Source organism: Synchiropus splendidus, chromosome 1, assembly GCF_027744825.2.
Source record: "Synchiropus splendidus isolate RoL2022-P1 chromosome 1, RoL_Sspl_1.0, whole genome shotgun sequence".
Lineage (NCBI taxonomy): Eukaryota > Metazoa > Chordata > Actinopteri > Syngnathiformes > Callionymidae > Synchiropus > Synchiropus splendidus.
Genome location: NC_071334.1, coordinates 19344827 through 19355563, shown reverse-complemented (window position 1 = coordinate 19355563; position 10737 = coordinate 19344827). Strand labels below are relative to the sequence as shown.

The 10737-nt window shown below is 42.4% G+C and overlaps 1 protein-coding gene across 2 annotated transcripts; it reads right to left on the bottom strand.

The window, feature by feature from the left end:
* Positions 1-1477: 1477 nt before the first annotated feature.
* LOC128752611 (cytochrome P450 2J2-like) lies at positions 1478-5936 on the bottom strand. Of its 2 annotated transcripts, XM_053854009.1 has the most exons (9): positions 5736-5936; positions 5146-5308; positions 4921-5070; positions 4692-4852; positions 4424-4600; positions 4208-4346; positions 3659-3846; positions 3465-3606; positions 1478-1961 (listed from the first exon to the last, which is right to left on the bottom strand). In XM_053854009.1, the coding sequence occupies exons 1-9, from the start codon at positions 5934-5936 to the stop codon at positions 1786-1788; spliced, it is 1497 nt and encodes a 498-aa protein (XP_053709984.1). In that variant the 3' UTR covers positions 1478-1785. The 2 variants fall into 2 exon arrangements, with proteins under 2 accessions (XP_053709984.1, XP_053709983.1); XM_053854008.1 differs by having other exon boundaries at positions 4921-5308.
* Between the last annotated feature and the right edge of the window lie 4801 nt (positions 5937-10737).

Here is a 10737-nt window from a genome sequence, read left to right as displayed (position 1 = left end):
TTCAGAAAACCACTGTGGTTTGTTGCTCCACATTCACATCCATTCTCACACACACACACACACACACACACACGTGTCCTGTTGCAGTAAACCAGATCATCGCTAACCCTTTTGAATCTATCATTCATCAAGATCTAACAAAACAAAAACAAATACAAAACTTATAAAAGGCGTAAAAAGCCGCCTACTAGATTGAAATTAGGAGGAAATGTGTTGATAGTAGTTTATGTGGATGTTTGTTTTGGGTGTTATAAACACAAGGTGTGTATCTTCATTATTTAAGTCTTTATTATACAGTTGGAGGTTAAATGTTAATTCAAAAATGTTCTCCCGCTTATGATTCCAGTAACCAAATATAATCCAGATTTCACATGGGATGTCTAAGGGTTTTATTAATCTATTTAGAGTTGAAAGTGGGGGACTGCAAGAGAAGTGTGGTGAAAACATTTGTCTTACCTTTGAAATTTGGAGTAGCGACATTTGGAATCTGAAGTTCTCCTAGTCACTTTTATTTTATGCAAGTCACTTAATCACCATCTCGCAAACCAAACTAATAAACCACGTTTAATCACAAACTTGAATGATATTGAAAATTTCAAGCGACTATGAATGTTAACATACTGTAAATAACCCAGTTCTAATGCTGGGGCAAAGTCAGAGAGTCGAGATCACAAGTATGTCCTGGGTTTGTAACAGGGTCTCCTCCCTCCCCGACATGCTGTGGACACCACAAGGAGGTACCCAGTTGGCTTCTTCACTAGAAGTCCAAGCTATTTTAAAGGGGGGGGGCGGTTCATTCCCTGAGTAGTGGTCAAACTCTTCAGGGAGACGCTTGTATCATCCAACTCTATTCAAGATCCAATGCTCATATTCACAGGTGAGGGCAGGAACGTAGATCGACTCCATGACTGACTAGTTTAATGTCCTCATTACTGAAAACATCCCCTCCTCACATTCCCTCAGGAAACAAATTCACCCTTTTCAGACATCAGCCAGAGGCCATGTGACCTGGAAGTGGAACTAGAACTCAATAGTGGAAACCAATCTGAAGAACACCCCTAAAATTCAACAACAATTCTAACACATCCCAGTTCCCACCAAGCTTGAAAGGTTTATTGAAAGGATTTTTTAAATGTACAATATAAACAGACAGAGGCCTAGCCCAAAACCTCTGCCACTCTGTGACTGATGAAGGTACAGAAATATAGCAGGTTTATTAAATATATATATATATATATATATATATATATATATATATATATATATATATATATATATATATATATATATATATATATATATATATATAAATAAATAAGTAAATGATACACATGCACATTGACAGCAGATTTGCCAACCCAGACAAACCTCCTTACAGCCGTGCGAATGTCTCATTGGCAGGTTGAATGATGAAACTTCCAACTCGACAAAAAGGGAAGTGACAGCATAGAAAACTTTATTAACATTAAGCTTTTACAGTGCAGTTACTCACAAGCCTGTTTGGCTTGTCTGGAGAAGTTACACATCATCTGTGAACTGTGTTTGGTATCAAGGTATCTTTCAGCTTAGCTGCGTTAAACTAGTTTGGCAAGATTATAGTGGATATAAATGCGTATCTGAGCAACACAAAGGTCAAAGGCAAGCACTTTCCTCTAGCTTTTGATGAAGTACTGTAGACGTACGAGTGTATGAAGATATCGTTGAGACTGCTATACTCTTAATTTGAGCGTTTTAGGTTAGGTTTTGGGTTTGCCAGAGTTATGCTACGACCTTTTAGTTGATGTTTTATCGAGTGATGGCACAGATTTGCTGATCTTTGGGGCTGCGAACAAATCCTAAAGTGTAGTCCAGACTTGGCCTCGCCCCATTAGGCACAGAGAAGGAAAATCTCTGCATGAGGGAAGTGAAGAAGAGGAACAACTCCATCCTTGCCAGCTGCTCCCCGAGACACACACGTTTGCCTGAAACAGCAAAAAATTATCCAAATATTGTGCGACACATTTCTGTCGTTATCTGGACTGATTTGCAGGATGTTGCCGCGAATCCCAGCAGACAATGTGTTAACACAATTACATAACTAACGGGTTACACAACTCTGTTTACCTTCCTGAATAGCGTCTGTTTGGTGGAGATTACATTCCTCACTATCAGCCCAGATCTCAGTGAAAAGAGACGGCTTAAATGGCAGTCCTCACGGAGAGTGTATGTGGGGCAAAAGTCGAAAGATTGCAAGTCATCTCAGGACACAAGTCTGATTCACCTGAGCAGACTCACTGGCTCTGCTTGTCTGGGTCATGTTACAGCTTGTCTTTCTTAGACTGTATTCCATCGTTGCTATTGGAGATCCCCGAAACATACTCAGTCGATTTTTGATGCGGGCTCCCATATGACAGGAGTGAGCGCCCTCTCAAATCCAAACAATCGTCGGCTTTACCCTTTCGACGCCATCAACATCGTAGCAAACAAGCCAAGCTGCAAATATGGAGTGTGATGCAGAATTTACTGTCATCCCGAAGTGACGATTCTGTTTTACAGCATGCCTTCATCCAGGCACGTGTGCAGACATTGACACCATCACAAAAAATATTGTTTATTGAGTCGCTATGATTCGTTTTATTCGTTTAAATCAAACTTTCTAAAATGTTAGGTAACACTAAAAACTATCGAACCACTGACATTTTCACCTTAAAAGTGTCTATTGTGGCAAAAAGGTTTAGTGTGCAGATGGAAAGGCAAAAAGGGCCACCTGTGAATGTCCCTGCCTTCATCACCAACCACAGTTCAACATTTAATGAAAAAAAAAAACAGGGGCACCTAAAGGGTTAAGACAGTCATTAGGAAAGAAAAAGAAAAGTCTCAGCACTTATAACTGTCAGTCGACTCAGTTATCACTGTAGTGTGTCAATCCCTTTGCTTCATGGTTGCATGAACAACATTATTGGTCTTGAACCTGGCAATGTACAGTATGTGGCCTGCAACAGGTCTGAAAACACTATCTTTGAGCTCTATCCTCAAGTGGATAAACACATCTCTTGGGATATGTGTTGAGAGAAGCACAGTCGGACCATGTGGACCAGGAGTGCCCACACTTGCTCAGCTTACAGATGACTTTTGAAAGGTACAGTGATGTGCATACCTTTTATAAACAGTCATTCTTATGTTGACATAATGCTAGGGTGGTAACAGGTAAGTCATGTTGCATGTTTGAGATTTTCATGTCTCAGCATCTAAGTGGTAGATTGTAACTCTGGGTTTCACTCTGGTTTGAACTACACTGGTTTAGCTTTGTGTGTTCTATGTACGTGTCTTCGGTTACAGCAAATCAATGAGTCCTTCCAGAGTGTCTTAAAACTCATTCATTTCCACCTATGGAAACAGTGAAACGGAAACAGCTGCAGGCTGAGTCTAGCAATGACATGAAGATGTTCAGAAAAACACAAGTTACTTGGAAATATCTGTCTCACCAGCTGAAAATGGGACAAAGGCCTCTCTCTTCCTGAACTTTCCGTCTTTGTCCAGGAAATGTTCGGGGTTGAAGGAGTGTGGCGTCTCCCACACAGACTCATCATTTAAAACGGAGTCCAGCGTGGGCATGATAGGAGTTCCCTGCAAACACGTGATTAGGAAAATGCACAACGCCGGGCAAAATACTTTCTACCTTTGGTATTGTGTATTTGCCCAGCTTGGTCTCTTTGGACGTCATTCGCATGGCATTCAGTGGTATAATGTTGCCCATCCTCTGGGTCTCATGGATCACTGCGTTGGTGTACGGCATGTTGTCCCGGTCATCCATGGAGGGTTGTCGAGACGAGCCAACCACAGCGTCGATCTCAGCGTGAACCCTCTCTGGACAGCAGGACATCAACATTATGAGTCAGGTTTTAGTTAGCAAAGAAAGGGATGTGACACAATGTTGGTTCAGTTATTTCGCTCTTCTCCACCACCACAACTTATACAAACTCAAAGGAAGTCTAGAGGTCTTCCCAGTGGGTTCTTCTGTGCAGCATATTACTCTGAATCATTTGATCTACTGAGAAGCTTAAGAAAATAAAAAGTCGTGCTCAACTCTGTCTTCATCAAAGAGACTACCGCAGGGATCTTTGGGTTAGCAAGCAGCAGATTGACTCCACCAGTACAAAGAGTTACTGCCCCAAATTCACGTTGGTTCACCAGTGAAGTCATCACCGTCATGTTTTGGCACACAGACCTTGTACTTCTGGATAATACGTCATGTAAGCCAGAGCCCATCTCAGAGTTGTGGTTGTTGTGTCAGATCCAGCCGCAAACAAGTCCAGAGCAGCGAGAGACAAATTATCAAGATCAAAGCCGGCCTCTTTATCTTCATTCTGGTGACCGACATGCATAGACCAAGTTGTGCAAGAATCAAAGAGCGATCCAGTCAAACAAGCAGACAAACACCCACCTGCCCCATTTCTATCAGGAAACAGTCAATGTAGTCTCTTGGTGAGGACGGATCCAGGGTTTCTCTGTGCTCCTGTATCATCTTGTCCAGGAAATGCTGGATTGACCGAACCACCGAGAAGAACCTCTGATGAGGTCCAGGGAACAATCTCATCAGACGGGGGACCGTGTTGTAAACCTCGTGGGACAAAGGTTTTTGTTATACACAATCCACACGGCTGCTCCACATGCAATGAGGAGGCAACAGTGGTTTCATGAAGAAAACTCACTTGAATCCAAATAGATTCTTGAGCAGCATGCGAGTCTTTGAACATTTTGATGATACCTCGGTATTTCTCATCGTCATACTGGAATCGCTCACCGAAAACCAGGCAGCAGATGATGTTAGAAACCGCGTTTGTGATCAGAGATCGTGGATTGAAGGGTTTGCCTGTGAACACTTAAGTTTAATGGCTGTATTCTAATAACTATCGGCTGCTTGTTAGACTCATCTGGTACCTTGATACTGGCCAAAGGCCTCGGTGAGATAGTTGGCTTCCTCTCGTATCGACGGCTCCAGCGTTTTTTTTCCAAGACCGAAATTCTTAAGCGTATGAGAAGCAAACCTCCGCTGCTTCTTCCACAGATATCCGTTTGTCATGAGCAGACCTCGGATGACACACATTATTGACAAAGTGAGATGCCAAGCTATGGAGTAGAATATCATAAACAAGAAAAACACACCTCTGTTTTGAAGCACGTCATCAAAAAGGGGTACGATGGGGCGATCCACATAGTCCTCTCCATTTACAACCATGGCTTCTCGGAAGGCTTTGTAGCCATTCAAGACCACCACCCGATACCCGAAGAGACGAAGACTGTAAATGTTTCCGTACTTCTCTGCAAGCTTGAAACCAGAAAATATTCAATATCAATTGATGGTATTGGTTTACCATTAACTAGCCAACATCGATTTTGCACTATTAATAAAACAGTCCTTCCACCAAGTAGTTTTGCTCAAAAACAAAGGCACATTTCTCCCCAGTGTGATACATTCCCAGTGTTGCAGCTTTGGGCAGCAAACAAAGCGTCTCTGTTCACAGGCCCACGCGGGTCATGAACATTAATGCGTGCCTTAACCTTTCATGACAAACCAGTAATTGCACCACTTTTGCTTGACACTGACAGGGTGGAGACACTTCGGAGGTGCAGTGGAGATGATGCATGGAATTATATCTTTACAAACTAAGATTACAGCACGCTTAATGGGTGCATTAACAACAGGCCCAGACCTGCAAAGACACTTGTATTTAAACACTATCCATCGAACTTACCTGCGCTAACTGTAGGTGTATTCTCTGGGTGTCCACGCGGTGCATGTCGCCAATGAAAGGAAGAGACCACGGTCCAGGTGGGAAGTTTTTAGGAATCCGAAACTTCACCATATCAAACACCAAGAGAAAGACAAAGAGAAATAAAAGAAGAGTGCTGCAGCTGAGCCACTCCAACTGGAGCTTTGCTAGCAGAGACTCCATGCTTGAGTTTGACAAAAAACTGTGTGAGTTCCTTTTAAAACAACAGTTACATAACAACCAAACATAAGCAATGAGACGGTCGCTCTCTGCATGCAGATGCACGTACACTCACACTCTTTCCTTCTAATCACACTCAGTTATACGATTATTAATGTCCTTGACTTCTGACCACAGTGAGGGCAGAACTTGCAGCACAAAGAACCTCCAGTTTCACTAGAAAGATAAAATCCTGGCAACTATAGCTCTCTCTGCCATGGAAGTCATGCTGACTGCATCAGATTGAAAAGTGCTCGATGCACAGAACAGAGTCAAATGGGAATTTGAGCGCAACTGCACCTGGTGTTAAGTTTTGGAATCATTGTAAAATATTCACACAGAAAAGCCGTGCTTTAGATGGACGTGTGAGCCCTGAATCGATTAGTCCTGCACTGTTGCCATTTCCTTGACCAACAAAACACGTCTTCTAATCTTCAGGGGAGAACTAATGATGAAAATTGGGCATGAGAGAACATTGAAGTCCAATCTTAATCACATCTGGAGATGGCTGTTATTACGCTTGACACCATGACTGATATCAGGTTTGTGTACTGACCACAGACATCAAACAAGACCTGAGGACCAATGGGAATGACTGTAGTATAAATTGTATTTGCTTTGGTGTCTGGGTCTCTTCAGCCACAAAGTGATGTTAAGACTGGAGGTACATGCAGGCTTTTCTTGTGATCACTATTAAATACTTTGGAATTCTATACTTTTTTTTCAAGGACCTAGATTTAACACGACGGTGGCATGTTTCTGTAAGGGCTCGTAGGGAACCTAACTCTCCGCCCTTTCTGGTCGGCCCAAAGGTCATAAGATGGAAAAAAAAAATCAAAGGATGAAAGTTATTTTCTGGTGCCCTGAATCACATGTCTGCTGTACCACAATATAAACTATAAATATGGATGTATGTTTTGACTATGTTTGTCGTGTAATTCATGATTTATTTCCTTGAGAAAATATGCAATTATTTGGGCTCAGTCCACCAACTACCCAGTGAGAGCCTGCGACCAGCATCGTACTTTGCTACTAGTTTGCTTCCATGTCACACAACTTTTGATGCAGGTTGAAAAGCAGTGGTTTCATGACAGTAGAATGTATATTTCAAACTCACAGACATCATATGTGAGATTTACGGCATATTTCAAGCCAGATCAGACAATAACCACTTTTTTATCTTACCCCTGACTCTCGATCTTATTTTTTGTTGACTTAGGTCCCATGAGGCAGAAGAAGAGGGGCGTTACCCATGGCCCCTGGTTAGTGTGTTCAGATTCCTCACGTGTACTGATTCAAACAGTTCAGAGACAGTATCTCTTGTCAACGGCAACACGTAGTTAAACGGGTGAAAAGCTTGTTTAGTGGACTGAATAATAAAGGCATGTCAGCCATTCACAATGTGTTCATCATCAGAACAGGATGCAGAACAGTCACATGCTTGACCAGCTGTATGACTAACATTAGCGTTTGCTAATATCAGTGTTTTATGAGCCGTACAAAATGTGATTGAATACTTGAATGCGTTTGAACTGATTAAAAAGTTGCAGATTTTTCCATTGCATACTTACCAGACATCGCTGGTTTCGTTTTAGCGCGTTACAAAATATAACTTCTTTGTATTACACATTCTTTGCTCCCAAAGAGACATGTCTTTGTTCTCAATCTACAGAGCATGTTTTGTTCGACACGCACGTCTTGTTTATTTGTTCTGCTCGATGCTATCAAACCTCCCCGACTGGAGCCACATTCAAACAAAGAACCTAGCAATCCGTTTGATGATAACTTCAGGACATGCTCAGAACTCCTGCCTTTGACTCTCACACAAGTATCTAAACAGCACGTTAAGGACTGAATACCAGGCGAAGCATCATATCCTAATTCAACCTGTAAAAATGTTCAGGAATGTTAAAGAAGAAAAAAAGCGTGTGAAACAGAAACAGTGTGTTTACAATTAGCACAGAGAGACTTGGCCATGAAATAAAAATCAAACTGTGAATGAATACAAGGACACCAACACAACACACTGATGTAAGAGTAAGAACCAAGGGCGTCACCAAGCTGGTTATGGAGCACACCCACAGAGTCCAGGAATCTGAAAAGAATCCTATAACAGAAACAAACAGGAGAATTGGTATGCAAGACATAAAACAAGAATATTATTTTTGTAGAAATGGTATAACAGTAGAAGATTAAAAAAGAAAAACAAGGACATCACCTGAGGCGCAGAGGTGCAAGGCTGCACAGCAGGAGCTTTTTAGGGCGTTTTAACACTGCGGGATCTGTCTTGGGTGGCCTGAGTCCGATTCGCCCCTTGATCAGGCGATTTCCCTTTTTTTCTCCTCAGCTGGGAAAATAGCTGGTGACCCACGACGAAGCAAGTTTCAAGCCACCTATTTACCACCATCGGCTTCTCCGTCACTTCTTAGCACTACGAGTCGGGGTCACCTCAGATATGAACTTCTGAACAGGATGTGGCATTTCACAGCCAAAACTAAACACGAAAGAGTCTTGTCATGTTTATTTTACAAGGAAATAGCGGAAACTAGCTGCGTAATACGGAGCGTCTTGATTGAGCCACTCTGCTCTCACAACATGTTGAACACAATGAGAGAGATTACTGACGATCGAGAAGGTTATAATCAGTGAAGTCCAGATCCCGACGTCAGAAATGATCAGTGAATAGTCTGGTAATCTTCATTAACTTGAGAAAAATCTGCGTCTTTCCTCTTCTCTGTCCTCATGCAGACAGCAGCGCGGCCGCAGCAGTGAAAATAGTTACTGTAGACCGCAGCATTATTCATTTAAGCAAATCTGTCTGCCAGTAAAATCAGGTGTTTATCAGCCTAATAAAGGCGAAAACACATGAGTTATCAAACATCTGCACACATCATGAGCCGCTGCGCTCCTGTTCCGAAAGCGCTGGTTTCTTGCTGCGGCTGCACACCTCAGTGTTGTGCACCAAGACAGCGATCAGATCCTTTACTGCCTGGCATCTATCATGTTTGTGAGGAGTCGTATTTCCCGGCACCTAGCCCCGAGACGCTTGAGGTGAGAAGCACACCTCCCGTAGATCCCGCAGTTCCCCGACTTCACACGGCCCTTATTCATCCCTGCAGACGCCTGTGATGGCCAGGCGGGCATTAATGCAGGAGTCTGTGATGATGGAGGCTGCGGTGGCTAATGCTATTCGCTGTCTGCAATCATCGGAAAAGGTGTCCTCCACTCCTGAAGAAGAGTGCATGGCCGTTATATGGGCCTTGGAGAACTTCAGGCCATACATCCAAGGTCTCCAAGAGACTGTCTATTCTGAACACAGCTGCCTGAGATGGTTAATGTCACGTCAAAGTGTCTCAGGCACATTGGCCTTTTCGACTTTCTACCTTCAGGCTTTCTGCCTTTTGACTTTAAGATCATTCATATACCTGCAGAGCGTAACAAGGTCCACGATGCCTTCTCACGCAACCCTGTGACGCATCTCCTCTGGACTTGCTAATTGATCATGCTTGAGACTGGGGGCATTGACCTCCGATTTATACTGTCTGTCTTACTGACTGACTGACCACAAGTGCAGCATCTTCAGTTAGATGACCAAGTGCGATCTGAAGTCCTCGATAGATTAGGAAACTAATCATCATGACAACCAACATCTCATGTATGCAATATATAATGGTCTTCATCATTACAATGAGCCAAAAACAAAGTGTGGTCTGCACCCTCTCATGTAGCTGTAGCTCTTTGTCCCTTCTGTGGTAGAAGAGACATCCCACAGCTGGTCATATTGGTAATACAGAAACAATGTTGGCAAGAGTAAAACAAAGACTTTTCTGGTCAAAGATCTCCTCTGATATAAAACATACTACGGATCACGTGGCATGTGCCAGAAAACTAAACCAAGTGAGGGAAAGCCGGCTGGTCTCAAAACTACTATACTGGCATGGACTACGCTGGCCCGCTACCCCATAAGCCTAACAGAAACACCTATATTCTTCTCTTGTGTTTTTTTTTTTTTTGTTGATACCTGTCCACCTCTTTGAACATGTTTTGACGTTAGGGTCTTAACACAGGCTAAAAACAGCATATCGTCCACACACAAATGCAAGCGAATCTGTTAAATGTACAGTGAAAACAGCAACCTGTGTGTACGTTGGACATATACACACTTGTGTGTATGTTGTGTATGGTCCTTGTGTAGCCTATCAAGAAACTTTGCAGTGAGACATGTTTTGTTTTTTGCATTGTTTGCTGCATTCAACTAAGTGACCTTATTGTGGGAATTGTTCATGCTTATTTTGCACCACCCAAAATCAGTGTTACAACCGGAAAAGGCAATACATCAGAAAACCAAAATGAGAGGAAAACATGAAAAAGTTCAAAATCTGTTCATATTTTATTCATGATCAGACATCAACAGGAACCAAACTTTGGTAATAAATTTATTGAAGTTGTGCCGATTCCTTTGAGAGTCATTTGTTCAAAATGGTTTTCAGCTTTACAACATAAAATGTTACAGCATGGTTATGTGAAATTGACTCGTAATCTTATTATGTAATCCCTGCTGCCACACAAGCCCTGTGCAAACACAGGCTAAAGTTGAAATGAATCAGCTGCTGGAACTTTCCTGTCATTCACTCTCGATAACACGCCCATAATAGCAGCTACTTCACTACCGTGGACCTACTGCCACTATGATGCTCAAATCAGTGCATGTACAAGGACAGTTCCACATTCATTCTTTTCTTTATCGCCACTTTATTTGAGGTTT

What these genes read in the sequence shown, in the direction of transcription:
- LOC128752611 (XM_053854008.1), bottom strand. Translation starts at nt 5,936, where the DNA reads ATGGAGTCTCTGCTAGCAAAGCTCCAGTTGGAGTGGCTCAGCTGCAGC. An exon ending in GGCCTTTGGCCAGTATCAAG is followed by an intron (nt 4,853 to 4,920) that starts GTACCAGATGAG and finishes AAGTGTTCACAG; the next exon opens with GCAAACCCTTCAATCCACGA. An exon ending in TCCTGATAGAAATGGGGCAG is followed by an intron (nt 4,347 to 4,423) that starts GTGGGTGTTTGT and finishes GTCGGTCACCAG; the next exon opens with AATGAAGATAAAGAGGCCGG.